The 19860-nt window shown below is 45.0% G+C and overlaps 1 protein-coding gene across 12 annotated transcripts in view; it reads right to left on the reverse strand.

Moving 5' to 3' along the window:
* Positions 1-19860, reverse strand: part of MBNL1 (muscleblind like splicing regulator 1) — a 103969-nt gene that overhangs the window by 18648 nt on the left and 65461 nt on the right. For all 12 annotated transcript variants that reach the window (XM_057421883.1, XM_057421881.1, XM_057421878.1 and 9 more), the window contains 2 exons: positions 9572-9742; positions 3913-4113 (listed from right to left, as the gene is read on the reverse strand). In XM_057421883.1, coding sequence (XP_057277866.1) covers positions 3913-4113; positions 9572-9640 — 270 coding nt within the window. In that variant the 5' untranslated portion in view covers positions 9641-9742. The remainder of the gene's footprint in view (positions 1-3912; positions 4114-9571; positions 9743-19860) is intronic.

Genomic DNA, 19860 nt, shown 5'->3' on the forward strand with positions numbered 1-19860 from the left:
AAACATTTAAGCAAATGGCACCACTAGGTCAGATTTTCTGATTACCCAAGATCTAAAAATCTCCAGGCACTTCCAAGCTGCTTCGTTCTGGAAAAAATGGTATATATGAAATAAGCAGGAAACAGCAGCTTGGTTGTGGTAATTTTTGACTCTTGAACACTTCTAATAGAAAATGATGGCATTTAAATATAAACACATGTGTTTTAAATAAAGTGTTTAGGCAATTACTTTCTCATTTCCCTATCCTTGCTTTTCTTCTAGTTCACTGAAAGAGCCATGCTTTGTTCAAGATATTTCTGGCAGGAGAGGAGTGTGAGGAAAGCTGTAGGAAAGGCCTCAACCCATGAAATTTCCCCGAGATCCAGGTTCCTTATGGGAGTGGCTGAACACACTGGACACCCAAACATCTGCATGCTATCTGTATAGGCAACACAGTCCAAATACACATGAAATCAATCCTACTGCTAGTAACAGCCACTGACCTTATCTTATGAATATTCATATTAATTCAGGAGACCAGGCACACTGCCAGACAGATTTGTGTTGTCTGCCTGCTTTTCTTAAAATCTGAGGTACATGTATTGAGAGCTTTGATTGCGGAACAGTCTGATTCAGTATCCCAGAACACGTGTGCTAACTTACTTTATGCCAGAGTACATAATTCTTGAAAATAAATATTTAAAATTCTAAGCAGAACAAATCATATTCCAAGATTAGATGCTAACATCACAGTGGTTATTTTGCTGAAGGACAGTTCATTCCCAGGGAGAGCAAGCTAAGCCTTATAAAGCTCTCTAATCGTGTCATAACAAATGACAATACTGACAGCAATAACCTAACTTAAAGAGCAGGTGGACACATGCCGGCTTCTCTGAGAGGTAACAACCAGACCATGCAAAATCTCTCAAATCAGTTCTGCATTTCCATAATCTATAAAGTCCATTAAGATGTTTTGCTGTTAATAGAAATGATGTACTTACTTGGTATTTTTATACTAAATTTGGATACTCCAGATCAAATGACCCATACTGGCAAGCAGTAGCAAATTATTTTCTCACCTACATATTTCACTACTTGAACTGCATTTGCTGAAGGAAAAAAGGAAGAAGAAAAGACACCCTCTCCCCACAACAGATACTGATTTTGGAAGAAAGCATCATGGTGTGGAATTGCAGAGTTGGTGGGTCAACCTGGATGTGATTCATTCTATGATTCTGTGATGTGCTTCTGATCCCAGCCAAAATAAAAACTTAAGCAGCTTAAAGGGCAGCAGAAGCCGGATTTCTCTAAAGTTATCTACATGGTGCAATGGCTAGAGCAGAGCCAAGGTAAGGGCCCCATTAGGAAGGACAAATTCATCTCCTACGTGCAGAACCCATCAAGACAAAAGCAACTACCACAGAAAAGGCTGCTGGGTCCTGATGAGCTGGGACCTTACTCACTTGGAGAGCATGGCTGAGAAATAAGTGCCCTGCTCAACAGCGTTCTGCCCATGAGCCAAGCCCACGAGGGCTGATGCTGCCTTCCCAGCGGTGCCGCGGGCTCCCCCTGGTGTAGGGTGCTGCCCTGCAGGAGCGCAGCCAAAACGCAGGGACCCAGCACGTTTCTGCACGACAGCAATTCCTGCAGCAAATGAAGTCTGCTCTCGGAGGAGTCCTTGCACAGTGCCATTTCACCAGGAAAGGTGACAAAAGAGGCACTCAAAGTCTCTGCTTTTTTTTTTTTTTCAGGAGTTTCTAAGGCTATCATCTTCTTTTCCATGGAAATTCAAAGCAAAACCACCCAGCTTTTTTTTTTTTTTTTTTTTTTTTTTTTTTTTAATTTTACTGGCATCAGATGGTTCTGCTGGCTTTTCCTAATCGATAAAACATTTTTTACTGCAGACTGTGCCCTGGGTGTTTTGTGAGAGTAAGACTCTCACAACTCCCTCTTGTGCAGGGGAGTTTGGCTCAGTAGTGTATCACTTCGCTAAATAGCTATATAAAGAGAAAACAAGCATCCAGAGGACCAAATCCTGCATATGAAGTCCCAGATTTCATTAGCTCCCTGTGCACTTTGGTCACAGTCTGCCCTGGAGGCAATACATGAAGAGGTGCTGCCGTGCACTCACTCTTGGGCTCCCACGGATGTACCTACTTTCCCAGCCACAAGCAGAGCTGGTATTCAGGGACTTCAGGTATGTCCTGCTCTTGCTTAGCAACAGAAAGGTTTTGAGACCACGTTTCCCCAGCACCACTGACCAGCACCAAGGCCTCTACAGAGGTGGAAGCACAATCAAACACAGCAGCTAACCATGGCATTGTGAACCAAAGGGCTTCCTGCCACTGGTATCCTCTCTCAGTACTGATTTCCAAATCGAGCATGATTTATTTATGAATTTATCTAATTGCATTTCAGTTTTAATCCACTTCTGGAAGGTATCCATTGTGAAATAGAGTCCTCAAAGGAAAAACATCCCTTGGTGATTCCAAACAGCCACCCATGTATCAGCTCACAGCAAAGTGTGGCTGCCTCTCCTGTAACCTGAGCATGCTTTGGGGAACGCTTTCCTTGGAGAAAACATCTCTAAAAAGGGAAATGATGCGATCCCACAGAAGGGGAACCTGTGGTGACGTGAAGTCTCAGAATAGTGACAGTGGCAGCAGGAAATGCTTGCTGCCAGATGACTCTCCACGCTCCTCCCAACTTGCAGCGTTCTGAGCAGCAGCTCATCAGTCAAAAATGTAACTAAGAAAAAGGAATTAATTTTCCTTCTAAGGGGAGTTAATCCCTGTTAATGCAGATACATGGGCAGAAAGAAAAGCATTACAATTACAACTAGATGCGCTGTGAAACAGAGATCCTTCTCGTTCCTCCGATCATGCTCCCTGAGTTCAGGGACCATAACCAAGAGCAGAACAACCCATCCACCCCTGCACTCCCAAGCCTTCACACCCTTCCCATGCAGAGATGCTGCAAGGAACTCTGCAACCTGCTGCTGCACCAATGCTACAGAAAAACTGGTGCTGAGCACAGGCCACTGAGGTGGGGGCTGAGTGCAGAATATGAAGGTTGGGGCTGCAGGGATGGGTCATAGCAACACTCATCTCTCTCCACTGCCAATCAAAGCTGATCTCCTGTAGGCAGTGCATGCCCTAACACATCACCATGTACAACAACCAAGCAGGGTGACAGTGGATCAGCCCATGTTCTCAGCCTCTCCCATTGCTGCCTTTTAACCACTGGACCTTACCAGGGCTGTATGTGCCCACACACAGGCTGTGCTTGCAGGCATGCCCCAAGCACGTGGCAGCTGGTGGCATGTCACTGGCTCACCACCCATGCTGCTGCAGCCCCGATAAGGTGCCGAAAACACTGTCAGGCCTTTCAGATAAGTAAGATTGAGGGCACGGGAGAGCACCAGCTAGAGAGCACTAACATTTGTCAGAGCTGTAGCAAGGATGATAAGCTGGGTGTGGGAGGTCGGCAGGGGAGTGCCAGCACCATCTGTCCAGAGAGAACCTTAAGAGAGAGGCTGAAAGTCATCTTTTACCCAGGCAGCTGAAGCTTTGCCTTTACACTGCCCCTTGGGCTCAGTACCCATGCCCATGGACTCCCGCCATTACACACATTAACACCTTCTGGGCATACATCAACACAGTTTTGAGGTGCTCTCGCTGCTGCCATGGATATTCCTAAAAAGGCTCAGTTTTTCCATTTCTTTCTGTAGTGGAGGGTCAGAAGCAGAAACACAAGCATTAACTTACCGTACAATCATTCAGTCACTTCCCATCCTTACCTGTTACTGAGATTTAGTATTATCAGCTGAAGTAAAACCTGCATTATTTTCTTTTACACAAAAAGTATTTTATATCTACGAGACATAATAAATGATACAACTTGTGAGAGTAAGTTACACATATTGGCTCCTACCTCCAGCCTGTCTGTCCTCATTAGCTTTTGGGCAGCAGCAGCAGCAGCAGCAGGAACCGGGACACCAGGGTTCCCTGTCACCAGCATTGGGGCAGTGGGCAGGATCTCCGCTGGGACCAGGCCTGGGGAGACAGGCCCCAGATAGGGGTTGAAGGTGGCTGATGCGTTGGTGGCTAAGCTCGGTGTAACAGAAAACATCGGCTGCAATCAGAGAAAAGAAGAAACACATTTCAAATATTTATACTTGCCATGTTGTCAATGTAAGAACTTTTTGGCTGTCATCTTGGGCACAACTGTGGTGAGTTTCTGTTACTGATGGGAAAAAAAAATTGCCATGTTTGAAGGACATGAAGAACACCCATGCAAATGTCACACACGAGCAAGACCACAAGGACAAGCCTCCCCTGCCAGCCTCTGCTGGTTCTCCTGTCCAAGCTTCCCTTGCATGATCCCAATGCATAGCTGCTCATGGAGCAAACTCATTTGATCTGCACTTGAGCAATGCCACCATAAACAAGCACTCCTGGCCACAGAAGAAAGCCTGGGGCTCTCAGGGGGACACGTCCAAAATGTGTATAAACATCCGCTCTCAGGGAGAAAGGCATCTGCACAAGAGCCCTGACAGGCTGTCACACCACACTTGGCTTTAGACACAGATAAATAGGTTTCTGACCCTGATGACAGCCAGCACTGATTGAGAAATTACAGAGGTCTAATACAGGAACAAGACCAGACGACCACAATCACTTAGCTTTACAAAATTGAACATGCAGATATTCAGAAAGAAATACACTGCATCAAGGATATGCTTTATTTAGACTAAAACATTAAGCCAGAGAGCATGCAAGTACTATTATTCTTTGTTTGCTTGTTTTAGAAAAGAGTCAGATGCCCTTGAAGGCTATCACATGTTGTGAAGATAATTGATATAGAAGACCAAATAATGCTGTAAGACCAAATGTGGAGCTGTTACACTGCAGTAAAGATTAAATAACTCTTCTGTCCCACTGAACGCAAAGGCACTGCACTACCACTGTAACTGCCAAATAAAATTTAGTCTGGAGTGTTTAGTATCTAAATAAAGTAGTTACTCAAGGCATTTAGACTCTTCTTCCAAACTAAATTTTAGAGGGAAAAACAACTTCAGAGTTTTTGCAACTCTCTTTCTCTGATTCGTATCTATTTAAGCCAGACAACATAGCACACCACATGTTTTTGTATTCCTGAGGAAATGACTGAACTGTTTGGAAGCAAGGAACAAGTCCATTTGAAACTCTGGACAAAAACCCAGAGAGAGATTACTGAATTAAAAAAAGAGTTAAAGTTGTACGAATGGGAATAATTTCTTTAACGTCTCTGGTTCTTCATCCATGTGAATGAAAAAAAAACAGGCAAATTTTACTCTCAAGTACACTATTAATTAACTGTACTTTTCATTGCTGTGCTATCAGCTATGTAATAATGAACACTAAAAATAAAACTACAAACCAGTCTATTATTGTGTAACTTAAGAGATATCCATATTTGATTACAGCCCAATATACTCTCTGTAAATAAAAGACTACCCCATTTATTTTCTACTGAGATAATTTCATACTAATATAAATATCCTGTGGTCTTTAATCTTATGACCACTGCAAAATAATAATGTATTTTAACAGAACCACTTTGTATTATAATGAAACTCATCGACATTGTGCAATGTTCTGTACACATGTAAATTAGGAGATAAAAACCTGTACTACAGTTGTACTGGCCCATACTCAGAGCCACACTGCTGCCAGAAAGAGGCCATGAAGTGGTGGACCCTGGGCAGCACACAACTGCTTCTCAGTGGCAGGACTCTTCCAGGGCACAAAGCTACCCGACTGCTCCAGCACCCGACTGCTCCAGCACCCGACTGCTCCAGCACCGACTTGGGTGGCTATGGGATGTAGAAGAGTAGGACTCTACCACGAGGGTCACCCCAAGCACGGCCCTGACAACCAAGAGCATCAGCTGAGGCTCAGCTTGGGATCCCCTGCCTGTAACTGCAAACTGGTCAGAACTGGGCCCTCAGTGTGACACAGCAGAGACAGGGGAGGGGCCCATCTCTGCTCTTTACTGATGACTTGTTTTCCAGTGAACTTTCACTTCCCATCTCTAGAGGCAGAGGTACTATTTCTCTGTCACCATGACCAAACCACAGAACTACTTAGTGGCCTTGCAGTCTGGGTCCTGCTGTGCTGTGCCTCTTGCAAAACTGCTCAAAAAAGCAGCTCCTGAGATTAGCAGAGAGCACAAAGGTGAAGGAAACACAGCCTTGGATGCAGGTCTGTGCTGCCAGATGACCCATAACCCACGCTGTCTCCTCTACTGAATAATTCTGCTGTAAAATTGCCTGTGCACAACTAACGTCAGCCTCACTAGCAGGTCTGACCTCCACGGGTCTGACACTGCTTGCTCCTCCCTTGACTGGGAAGGAGACATGGGGGTTCCTTTTGAATCAGCCTCTGCAGCACAGCAGAGCCATGGCTCCTCCCCAGACAGGCAGACAGGCTTTATGCCAGCACTCCAGCTTGCTGGCCCAGAGGGACCAGCTGCCTGCAGGGAAGGAGCTGGACTCATTTAACACATCTTTAACAGTCATCTACAGAGCACCTGCCCCACCAAGGAAAGCACAAGAGTGCACCACATACACAGAGAGAAACACTAACAACCTACAGCTACCTGTGAGTTACAAACACACCTGCAGGAAAGGCTGTGACCTTGCTCTGCTGCAGGTACGAAGCTGCAGCGTGCAGCAGCAGACTGCCTCTGGCGCACCAGCGCTCTGCAGAAACCCATGCCTGCCTAACAGCTCCGCAGCTCATGAAAACCCCACTCACTGTCAGAAACCCCCTTCCTCAAGTGCCAGCTAAAAACAGATGAAAGAGTGAACTAAAAAGGAAAGACGGGAAAAGTCCATAGACATTCTTGCAACTAAGACAATGAAAACATTTATCAAACAGAAATATGAGTGAAAGGATCCTACTGCTTTGCTTACCAAAATAGAGTCTCTCATTAAGTTAGTTCACTTACTTTTATTAAAGCATAGGGTATTGATTTTAGTAAAACAAAACAAACTGACTGAAGCATTGTAGGATGGGATGATATAAAACACTTCCCAGAACATCCTGAAGTAACATCTGTTTCAACTGTGCTAAGAAATAAAGTAATTTCACAACCAAATTAGTAAGACGACATCCATTTGGAAACACTACTGCTGTGGCAGCCAGTGGACCCTTTCTATGAATCCTTGTACTGAATGAGACTCAATTCTGAAAATAGCCTGCAGTGCCTGACCTCCAGCAATGCACACAGAATCACCCAGCTGCAAATGGAAGGGGTTGTGCTGCACTTGCCACACTGACTTAAATTTTGCTTGTTAGGGACAGAGTGAGCATAGCATAAAGGAGAACTGAAATATGATTTAAATGTCCTCATGCTAATCTCTTCTATATTAAAAAGGAACATTAATCTAAAGGACTGCATTACTGCTTTTTTGCATGCTTACCCACGTGTTGGTGTGTGCCTACACATTGTTTTGTATAAACCTGAGAGAGCCACATTTGGTTACAATTCATGAAACAACCAACCAAGCACGTTAACAGAGACGAGTATTTTAAGCAATGGTTCCTACTGTTGGCTGCATTATGACTTTAGTTTTCTCATAGTCCCAAATATGAATTTACTGGCACTAATCCTGTGTCACTGTACTCAGATCAGGAAATAAAAATAAAATTGTGGCATGTGTACACGTCTGCTTTGAGCTGTTGAAACTGAAAAATAATTCTGGGGTTGCTCTGGAGTTGAAGCACGTAAAGTACAGCCTGTTTTTGAGCTGTCTAGCTGTACAGACACTTAATTTGGTTCCTGATCTGAAAGCCAGCAGCAGTGGGCAACAGCCCACAGGCAGCCCTGTTCCTCCTGCAAGACGGGAGGCAAAGAACTGGCTGTGCAGCACAGTGCCAGGGTGTCCCAAGGAGCACTGCAGTGCCACAGCCTGTAGTATCTGTGCACTGATGCTGCCTCAGATCCTCTCCTTGACTGGGTGACACAGTTTTATCAGAAGAGAGGAAAAGAAAATGGGGTATCGCCTCACACTGGGCTAACAGGTTCTAAAGCCAATTTACTGTGACAATCCTACAACATTTTCTGCTTTTCTCCCCCACATACAGTTTTTCTTGAAACAGCCAAGGCATAAAGCTCTGTGGGAGAATAACAGTTACATTAACTGAATCAAATAAGATACAAAATATTTAGTGGCATTCTGTAGATCCACAAAATGTGGGGCCAAATAACCATGAGGGTCCTTTCTGCTGAGATGATTTTTTCTAAGGATTTAGCTATATTTTGAGGAGCATTAATTGTCACTATGTTTTTGGAAATAAAAGTTGAAGAACTCACCTAACAGAGTGAATACAGGTTTTCTAATGGAAGGTATACAGAGATAAACAGATCTCCCTAAATTCTACCTTTGACAGCAAGAAAGAAATAAAATAACTGTCAGAAAAGTACTAATGAAGATATATTTATTTTATACATATGTATGTGAACTTATTTTTCCCTTTGCTGCCATTTTACAAATTGAAAGGGAGAGCTTCTGCCAGGGAAGCATTGTTTCCCTTTTTATGTAGAAGATACCAGCCTTGCTCATACATTAATCAGCGTCAGTCTTGCTCATACATTAGTCAGTACCCTCTAATATCGGAGCTAGAAATTTGTATCACAAGGGCCAAATTTATCCATAGGTTAGCTCAATGACCTCTCTGGATTGCATTAGAGAGGGATCTGGCACAGGATGTTCAGTTCCCAAAGGCGTACGTGCACAGTGGGTTGATGCCAATCATCTCTGTATTTGCTGAAACGAGGGATTACTGCAGAGCAAGAACTTCAGCCACAGCATTCGACTTCATGGAACACTGCACTGTGCCTCCTTACTATGATACAAGAGAAACAGATACAACGTAATCGGTGAAGACATTTTACTGTGACCAGACAAGAGATTTCTGATAGACTCTCATTACCCCATCCCTTGTCCTTCTGTAGAAAATATGATTATCTGTGCTTCTCCTTCTTCCTGCCAAGCCTAAGCTGTTGATCCTGCATGTCAGACTGATATGCACCATACATCACTCAGAGCAAGCTTTCTGCTCTGCCTGACAACGTGCTGTGAAAACCAAAGTCAAATTCCAGCAAGTAATTCCCTGAGAAGGTTCCCCTGAGTGAATGGAAAACATCCAATGGGAATCTTCTCAAACCCAGGAATTTCCTAGAGCATATGAAACTGCAAATGAAACATCTATTTACAAAAGTCCCACACAGATCACTCACTTTCTTAACTTTAAGAAATAAGTTGCAATGGGAATGAAATTAACAAAAGACTATTAATTAACAATATTAATTCAGGCAAGGGAGAACTAAGCAGTACAAAGACATACAGACCAGCATTTCATTATATTGGACTTGATGATCTTAAAGGTCTTTTCCAAACTATTGCTTCTATGATTCTATACTGATTTCTTCACTAGTTACTGACATTTGTGGGATTTCATAGGCAGACAAGTACACCTGCTAACAACTTGCTTCAACTAGAACTCACTGTGCTCACTGATAGAAGCCAAAAAGCAACACATACCACAGGCTGCAGTGGGGCACCAGGCATCATGGCATTGGCAAGCTGCATCTGCTGGGCCAGCATGGCCATGTTCTTCTGCTGAATCAGGTTATTGCGTCCATTGATCTCCAGCTGCGTTTTTAAGTGGGGTGGTGGGTGAAGATATTTGCAGTTTTCCCTTGAACATCGACCCTGAAGAAGAGAATTGACATAGCTGGCTTAGAAGCTATAGATGTATCTTCATTCCTTCTGTCTTGAGCTAAAACAAATGCAAACATGCATGCTACAAGCTGGAGGAAAGCCCCTGCAACTGATCAAGGCTGTTGCATACTGACCAGAGCAATTTGACGATTCCACTATTAGCTGCTTGCTTTGCTTCTCTAAGTTATGTATTTCTGCAGTACAACTTTAAAAAAACAACGTTTCTTTTAAAAGTTGCTGAAGGCAAGCAAATATTAGTTGTTCTGAAAGCACAGCATGCCCATCTGCTATGGGCACACCATTTTGACCAGTGAAAGCTGTGCCCATGAGGCCTCAGAATGGCTCCACCCGTGCAACAACACAAATGCCCAAGGCTCTCTTCTCTTTCTGCTGTGCAGGGGAACAAGAGGCACTGAGCGTACAATAAAACATGCGGTCAAAGCACCATTATGACCAGGAAAACAGTACCAGCTCTGCACTTTCACTAGACCTGGAATACAGCATCTTTGAAGAAAACCTTTTACATACGATGCTTTTTTGTTGCAGTTGTGTAAACCGAACAAGAAAATCAGAACTGACTTGTTTCTAATTTTTTCATCAAATTCAGATGTGGTAAACAACAAGTTTAATGCATTAACTTTATTTGGATGACAGGGCATTCATCAATTCGACGAGCATTCACATTGAGAAAGAACAAAAAATCCTTCTATGTACAACATATACCCACTGTACCTCCCTGTTACCAAGTAAACCAGCTTTGCACGTAAGACAACCCCACTTGGCAAACTCTCCCAAGATGGCCTCTTGCTCCAGGAGTCTCCTGTGGGCTCCCAGCTGGGTGCGGGAAGCTGGGCACGGAGGTGGCTTCTGAAAACCAACCCCTAGTGCCCTGGCTGGTAAAAACCTCTGAAAGGCTGAGCCAGAGCAATGGGTGCTGCCTGCACGGCTGCTTGGCACAGTGTGCAGCACAGGAGGCCAGGGGAGGAAAGCCCTGTCCTGAGGAAGAGAATCCCTTCTTCTCAGGGCATGTGAGCTCTGGTCTCACATGCCAGGTGACTTCCGAAAAGGAAAATTCATTCATGTGGAAGCTTTACACACTAATTTTTCTTTAAAATTGGAACACTCGAGCTCATATTTTCGCTAAAGGGGTGACACATTGAAAAACAAAAACAAAAACAAAAACAAAAAACCAAACAAAAACTAAAAAGGAGAATTGAATCCCTTAAAAAACCATTCCTTAAATTATATTTTTTCCTCTTTACTCATTCATTTTTGAATAAATCCAAACAGCAACAATGACGAGGCAAAAGACAGCCTTAATTTAAGAAACCGTTTTTATCAAGAAACAAATTAATTCAATTTAGTTTGACCTTATACTGCAATTTTGCTCAGAAAGTTAAAATATATTCTTGTTATCAGATCTGCCAGAAATCTAATCTGCATGATGATTTTTGTCTCCCCTTGAGGCTAGGATAAGCGGTTTGCTGCTGCTCCTCTCCTAGGCTGTCTCTCCTGCTGGCAGTCCAAAGTTCTTAAAAGTAATTTTCATAATTATTTATCTGACATCTATGTGCACAGGAAGATACACTTAATACAAAGAAAAATATGGGAAGTTTTGTGGATATCTTCAGGTCTCCAGGCTACCCACCAAGATTATAGAAAGCCCTGTGTAGATAAAGACCACTACTGTAGTGAACAGCAAAGAAATTCCATTTTTCAGAGCATCTGTTCATAAGCCCTGTGCATATTCCCTTGAACAAAATGCATTTTCCATTACATGATCCTGTCTGCCTCCAGAGATGACAGGAGAGCTGAGCAATGCTGGCCAGCTACAATGGGAAGGTGCAGACAAACAGAAACCCCAGCATCTGGCCGTGCCATGCTCGCTGCCACCTTTGCTGGTCTGGACACTGGTCTTGCTGGTCTTCTTGCTTGTGGCAAGAGCCAGAGGGCTCCCAGGTCCCTGGTGTGGAACCTTTGCCTACCCCCCCCACAGCCCTGGAGAGGGCTCCCATGGGTGCTTGCTCACTGTACAGAGGGGTGCCGTGGGCTGTCCTCAGCAGAGCTGATGCACAGAAGGGACCACCAAAGTCACTTGCAAGAAAATCTCCATAAATAACACAGCTCTGAATGATAGAAGATAACCAAGACAGGCCAGATAATACACAAAAGCTAAAAGCATAACAACTATGCTACAGATAAGACAGGGAAAAAACATGCAGCCTGAGAAAATATTTTTACAGGGGAATGGAGTATCCTATTGCAAATAAGGATCAGGATACACCAGTAACAAACATTAACAATTCCCAAGGAGAAAATACAACTTGGTGGTGGCAACAGGAATCAGTGTTGATGGCGCGTGAATTTTAGTCACTGTGCTTGCTCGTAATTGAAAGCACGTTTTTGTCTGTGTGCCTACATGCACATACAGAGGTGTGCATGGCCTGGGGTGGACCAGCAGAAATATTGTGCTGGACATCTCCCACCCAGCTCACCAGCACATCATGCTTTTGCCTGGGAGGTGGGGGGAAAGCATGCTTTCAGCCTGGGGGATGCTTTCAGACAAAACAACCCTCAGTTCTCTCCTTTAGTGCCTTACTGACAACACTATTCATACTGTTAATACTGTTCAGTATTTAAGCCATCTTGCACAGATAATCCAATCTCATTTCAGCACACATCTCCCTCCCAGCATTTCACAATTATATGAAATGGTAGGTAAAAGGCAAGCGCTTTGGAGCAGCTTTATTTACGTAATTTTTTCTCTTGATACTAAACCCCATGTTAATTATTGCTACCACTAAGTAAGATGGGGTAAAATTACATGTTTACTAGCTGCCTGCAAGATGATATCTTACATTAGCACAATGTAAAAATCAGACTTAATTACTACTAAATGAGTAACATGAAACTACAACATGTGTTGCTGGAATCAGAGAGGAGCAATTAGCAAACGTGATTCTGAAATGCAAATTAAATTCAGTGTCCTCAGTTTAGTGGTGGGGTTTAGGCTGCTCCACAACTCCCCGGACTGGATCCTAAGCCTGGCAGTATGGGTTGCATAGCATGACCATTTAATGTACTTCATAGACTCAAGTGCTTTAGGGCCAGAAGAAATCATTGCAGCAACCTAATGCACTGCCCTCTCCCTCGTTTCCAAATCAAGGCCATCATTTCTGTTCACTTAGCAGGTGATCTTTAAGGAAGACAATTTACTCTCAGTTAAGGACTACAAGAATATACCATATTCCTGAGGTAAACTGTGATTATGGTTAGTCATCATTAGATACTATAAAAAAGCTTACATCCTTCTTGTTTGTATGTTGCTTTGGAGCCTAGTGCAGTTTTAACCTTCAATCTCTTCTAATTTTCAGATCTCAGAAAATTTTCTCTGTTCGGGAATGGGGTTTCTTGTCTTACTTTTACTCCACAGACCTTTAAAAATGGTCAACGGAGCATCCAGGAGTCAGAAACCAAACACTGAAAAGCACTGTCAAAAATCTCCATCAAGAACAGGGACTGAATTGATCTCCTTTACAGTGCACGCAAGTAGTTTCTTAGTTACTTTTTCACTAGATTCTGCCAACTCCAGTCAACAGAGTTTAAGGCATATTTTAGTCTCTCTGAACCTTTCTGAACTCTTCACCACATTTTCAGTCATAAAAACGAATACTACAAGAGAGTAAATTCAGTGAAGCAGAAGTTGAGGTTGTGTCCTGAAATGCTGAAATGCTGCATCAACACACTGGTAGGGTTTTACCAGAACTCTGCTGAACTAAAACTTACCAAACATGCCCCCGAGGCTCCTCAGGTACACTCTCCGGCAGAGGCGCCCCCCGCAGACCTCGAGTCCCTTGAGACAAGTGGGACAAGGCCTCCCTCATGGGCAGAGCCAGCAGGGAAGCTTGGGGTGCACAGCATGACACTAAGTGGGGGAAACACCCGCACAGCACTATGGTATTTGGGCGAAAACCTGTCCCTGGCCAGCACCCACCTGACAGCAGTGCCACCAAGAACAAGCCCCGAGCACTGCAGTGAGCCATCTGCACACCCTGCTCACAAATACACCCTGTGGAGTGAGGAAGAGGGTGACCCGAGTCATCAGCCAGGCAGCTCTGTGTCCTCCCAGAAGGAATGCCAGAGCAGGACACGCAGGCCGCTCTCACATGATGTTTTTCTCCAGCTATCACATCAACAATGCTCAGGCAGAGAGCCCAGATGAACTGAACAGCAGCTCGACTGTCATTAAATCAGGGCAGCATGAGGTCTGCAGTATTTTAAGCTGTCTAGCCTTGGCCCAAGCAGGTGATGGGGACCGGGAGAGAGAGGTATGGGTAGCCCCTGCATGGGGCCCAGGAAGTGCACGACACTGCCATGCAGTGCTGGGCATGCATCTGGTGTTACCTGCCCCAGTAGGGCTGGGGCAGTGAGAGTACCCTTCTTTGCTAGTAAGGTCTCCTAGGGCCTCGCTCTGCAGTGCTTTCTGTGCCCATGTTAAATGTTCACACTTCACTGACACAAGCACATAGCAAGCACACCCTGAGCTGATGAGCAGCCATGCAGGGGCCTGGCTGCCTCCTCAGCACCCTTCTGGAGGGATGGAGCCAGGGCCTGTAGGCCCAGCATCACCCAAGGGGCTCTGTCAGTCTGTTCACCCCCACTGCCTGCTAGATCAGGGCCACCTCTGAATAGCTGCCCAATCTAAATGCCATGCTGACATCGTGAAATGGTGACAGCATGCAAGGGCAGTGCCAAGAAGACATTTGTTTGCAAGCTGATCTACCTGCATGTTACCTTCTGCACCACTCCTCCTCCTAGTAGTGTCAGTGCCACTGGGAGCCCTGTTCCTGCCTGTGTGTGGCGCTGAGACAGTGCGGCTTCTGTGCCTGGTGCAGGCAGTGAGCCAGAAGCTGGCTCCAGGGATACGTGGCATCTCCACCCAAAAACGTCCAGAGGTCTTTGTCTGTCACCCGCTCCCTGTCACTCACTGCCAGGTCCCTTGCTCAGAGGAGCTGGCAGACTTGCCAGTGGCTTCACAAGGACACAGCACACACCACTGGTTGTGCCAGCGCCACCAGGCAGTATCGGCACCCAGTGATGCTCCAGGTTTGCATGCTGGCCAAAACCGCAGCAGTCAGGTACATGAAAAAAGCCAAACCTTGAGCAGCTGCAAAGGCAGCAACTGAGGAGCAGGAGCTGCCATACTGCATGAGGAGCCTGCCAGAAGTGGGAGACCCCAAATGGCCAGAGACACTGGGATGCTACACAGAAACCATCGAACACAGCTTCAACATGCCATTCAACAGCAAACATGGCTCAAACATTGACCCTTGCAGCTCCCTAAGAAATAAAATATAGCCCCACAAACACACAGAGCACTGAACACCTTAAAAATTAGTTATTGTTAATCTCAATATTCTTCATGAGCCACAAACCAAACCCTTAAATCCAGATACTCTCCTGAAAATTTCTGCACTTTTAAAAAACTGCTAGTCAGATTTTTGTGCTGAAGAGTTTTTAGTTGGAAACAGGGATTAATAAAAATGTGTCTGTAGGAAAATATTTACTTTGATTGTTCATTTGTTGACAGAAAACACCTGTTCTCTTTGACTTCTCTATTTATTTCCCTCGACAGGTGGAAGCAAGTGGCGTTGCCAGTCGGCACATGCCCATCATGTGCATTTCACTTTCACTGCTCAGAAACGATGTAAAGAAGGACAATCCTCTCCAGTTGTGGGATCAAGATGCTGTGGCCGCAGCCTAGCTGTGTATGCCTAACGCAGTGGTGTTCAGCCTCCTGTAACACCTTATGCAGGGCAGCATGGGACTAATCAAAGTCTGGTGATAAGGAAGCAGGTCAGGAGTTACTGTTCCCAGTGCCTTCAGGGGGCAGGGACACACATCTGTCCTCCCACAGGCCTCCAAAAGCATCTTCCAGCTATGCAGTTCGGTTCTATTCCCCACGAAGTGGGAGGCATTTCCTGTGAATATTCGCAGAATTGTGGAAAACATGGAAATCTCAGAAAAAAAGAAACCACAGTCAATCCTGTCTCAGAAAAATCACTCCAAAAATTCTGCATTCTGAAAATTCAGTGTATTTCGACACAACTTGGATCATCTGATGTGCTAGATATTGATGTTACACTAGATATTTAAGACTTTCACAAGCAAGAAATGAGCTTGTTTCTGTGAAGCGCAGTATGTACTGTTTTTCAGATCCCACACTAAATGTTAGAAATACAACAGCAATTCTTGCTCTCTGAAAATAATTTCCTTCCAGAAAATGCCCTGATTGCATGTTTAATAATGAAAAAGTATTCCTAGGATTCACTTCTGAGATTGCAAGCTCCTTCATCCACTGCAGTTACAGCTTGGGTAATACAGGTACTAATAATTTTTACTTTTTCCTTAAGGGAATATTTAATGGAAATATCAGCAGAAGTCAGTAAGTAATTACCAAGAAGATAATTTGATCTTAGCGTGCTGTGGAGCCCTCTGTGTGACTGTGCTGCTGCCTGGCAGAGAAGTATGACCCACCAGAAACCTCGGGGCATGTGGTGCTGCAACAGCCCCAGTGCTCACCCACAGCCACTGGGCAGCCCACAGATTTGGGCAAAATCCTCCATGGCCTGTAAATGCTCTTTTAAATGCCAGCTCTCAGGGTGGCATCAGGACCAGCCCCCGCATCCATGACCCTGGCATCTCCGGCACTCTACTGCTGGTCTCTACCTCTGCTCCAGTAAGGCACATGTGAATCCCTAATCCCAAGCACACTTAGGCCAAAGTGCACATGCTTTGTGCAAGTGTCTTCACTAAGGTGTGAAAAGCAAGTCCTTGACTCTGAGTAGTTGCTATTAGGCCTTCAAAGCTGTTTTAAAAACTTAACATAAACTTTAAGCTAATTGAAATTGGAAACAGTTACTTTCCAACACCTCCTTAGAAACACCATCTATTCTGTCATGCAAAGGAAGAACAGCAAACTGTGGACTTGGCTCCAGCCTAAAACTTTATTGGAAAGCACAGCCTGGTAAGGCACTAAATAAGGTCAAATTAGCAAACTGGGTTGTGCCAGAGGCTATTGTTCCTCTGGGCACAACCCACGAGGACCCCATGGTGCCTGCACAAGGGACCTACAGGAGCCCTGGGCAGCTCGAGCACAAGGGAATTCCCAAAGCCAAGATGTCCTCTCCTTAAAAACTGTGAGCAGGCAATGGGAGGTCTTCCACACCGAGTCCTCGTGGGGTCCAGGGAAGACCGAGAGCACCCCACTATGCCATCACGCACTGTGACACCCAACGTGAACACTCCTCTTGCAGAAGGTTCAGCGGGATACCACCGCATGCACCTCCAGTACACCCTGAATCTCAGGCTGAGGTTCCTCAAATCAGGGCTAACCCTGCATTTGGCTATTTCCATGGGATGCTATTTGCAGTAACATAATACATAACCATTGTCAGTATTCTCTGTAGCATCCAGATGGGTTCTGGACAGCAACAGGGTGCGCACAGCTGTTGGGGACACCACTTAGCACCACCTGGTTGTGACCAAACCAGCATGACAAGGGAGAGGACAGAGGGGCAACACTGCGCTTGCATTTCTATTTGCAATGTTAGCAGCAATTAGACAGACTGCCAGTGCTGGGATGCCTGCAGTTTTGGAGAGGAGGCATCCTTTGCAGAAGAGGCTGAAGGTCTTGGGAGGATCAGCAAATATCAGATTGGGCACAGACACAGACATACAGAGACTAAATAAAGATCACAGTTACTGCTGTCATTTGATAAACACCAGAGAGCACAGTAATCTTGCCATCGCTATTTAAGCTTATCCCTCTGCAGCAGCATAAAAACAGAAAAAGCAGACAGACCCAGCAAGCCACTGCTGTGCTCCATTGACTCTGCATGTCCCAGCACAGCACTGACTCCTTACTTCAGCTGCCTAACTCCATGCAGAGCTTTCCTCGGTGTTCCTGGAGGCAGGCAACACCAACCGCTCTCTGCGTATCTGAAGTAAATACATCTGTATGGGCAAGTTTCATTAAATGCAATTGGTCTGAGAAAGTCTTAAAACTAAGCTGCGCCAGCCTGCTGGGTCTGTTTGTTTATGCTATTTTTACACCACTGCGGTAGCACAACCCGAGTTACCAAGCACTTGCTCCACAAATCCGTGCGTGTTTATACAAGAACTACTGCTCACAAAAGCAAATGGGAAAGCTTCTTTTTTTTCATCAACCCACCAACACCATACCATTAAAATATCAATAGAAGTCCAGGGCAGAGAACCAAGAGCACCAACATGCTACTCACTGCGTGCAGAGATGTTACTGGAACAAACCCCTGAAGCCCTTGGAATAAGCCCCATGAGCTCTCCTCTAAGGTCCCAGCACTGGCCCGGTCTCTGCAGGCAGAGCCACAACACTTGGAGGAGTGTGAAGCTGTTTGTGGTGCAGTGCAGACACCAGTGGGTGACAATGCTGCAGCGGCTTCCTCACCCTGACCGAAGGCCAGATTATCACTTCAGAGCTGAGATGCTCACCTGCAACCCCCACAGTGCTGCTCCTCGCCGCCCTCAGCTAAACGTTGAGCAAAAAAAGGGACTGCTACCTATAAACACAGCATAAGTACAGGGCTGATGCAACAACCTTTCAGTTTAGATTTTTAGCACACATTGGTGCTCAGGATGTTCTGGAGACAAATTAATTCTCCAATTAAAAACTGTTGCTTAGCAACAGGGTTTGAGATGCAGAAGGGAAAAGCTGGGTGCCCATGACGGCTTGCTGTGGGCAGGCAGGAGGGGCATGAGGAGCTGCCTCTGCCCCAGCCTGCAGCCAGCACTGGACACTCGCCACAAAGGAGGTGTCCATGCAGCACCTTCTGTGCAACAGGTAAAAACAGCCTCCAGTGCCACAGGGAAACATAAGCTGTGGAATTAAACTCTGCTCTTGCTTATTTCAAAATAAATAGAAGTGAAAGAAACATCAGCCCCAGGGAGCTGCTCTGAGTTTTGAGCAAATATTTTTTCCTCAGGTGGTTTTGTGAAATTATGGTTAAATATGTGATCCTGCATGCAGCATTGCTGTTATTGCTGCTAACATTAAATCAATGAGACAACCTCCACACCCCAGGATGCAAAGAACCTGGCTTTGAATCATAAAAATATCAACCACAGGCAAGCTGTAATTTCTGCTGACAGCCTTCGGCAGCTACCATGGCCTTCAACCATTTGCAACATTACGATGGACTCACAACACTTTCATGCCATTAGTTACCAAATCCTGCTTTTCCAGATTAGACATAGAACCCTCTAATATTTAATAGGCTATTTACTGAAAACAAAAGAAAAAGCTTCTTGCAGCCTGCAGACACTTCTGAGTGCTGTACATCCCGATAGCACAAACATTTACCACCCCATCACTATTTAACAATTATTAATGACAGACACAATTAAATCAATCACATTGGGGTATTCCAAACATGCCATGGTACTGAATGGCAATAGCCACAGCTGAGGATGCTCCACTCACATCTCCTCTTGGCTGGAAAGCTCTGCTCATCGCTACCACCTCTGCAGCGGTGCTGCTGGTCCCCCCTGTGCTGCTGGCACCCAAACTGACTTGCACCAACACCAGCCAGAGCTAGCAAACCAGCAGCCACACTGAACAGCACAGCTCTAACAGGTTAAAAATTTTTGCTCTGAAACAAACACGAAAACACCTCCCTCTTTTAGGGAGTATAAATTCCTTCCAACAGCAGAGAGCTCGGCGCGTTAAAATCCAAGCAGAAAGATGGCTGTTATGCAAAATCCGAGTATTGCCTGTAAATGGAAGAACTATTTATACCGATGCACATGTGTTTTACAGGAAAACATTTAACTACACGTAAGCTATGATTTGCTTTTTAAAAATAAACTGCACACACTTTATTGTGGTCATTGGCCTGCCAAGCAAACACAAACTTTTAAAATATTAAATAAAAAGAGTTACTGGACCTATTTTACTGACTTGTAGCATACAAACTGCAGTCCCAGCAAGCCAACAGCTATGCTCGTGACTCTGAAGGCAGACCATGACTCAGAGGCAGGACCACAATTGCTGAGGTGCTGCAGAGCATTGA

This window comes from Pezoporus wallicus, unplaced genomic scaffold (genome assembly GCF_028554395.1).
Source record: "Pezoporus wallicus isolate ANWC-B61680 ecotype Strahan unplaced genomic scaffold, APGP_CSIRO_Pwel_v1 scaffold_7402, whole genome shotgun sequence".
Classification (NCBI taxonomy): domain Eukaryota; kingdom Metazoa; phylum Chordata; class Aves; order Psittaciformes; family Psittacidae; genus Pezoporus; species Pezoporus wallicus.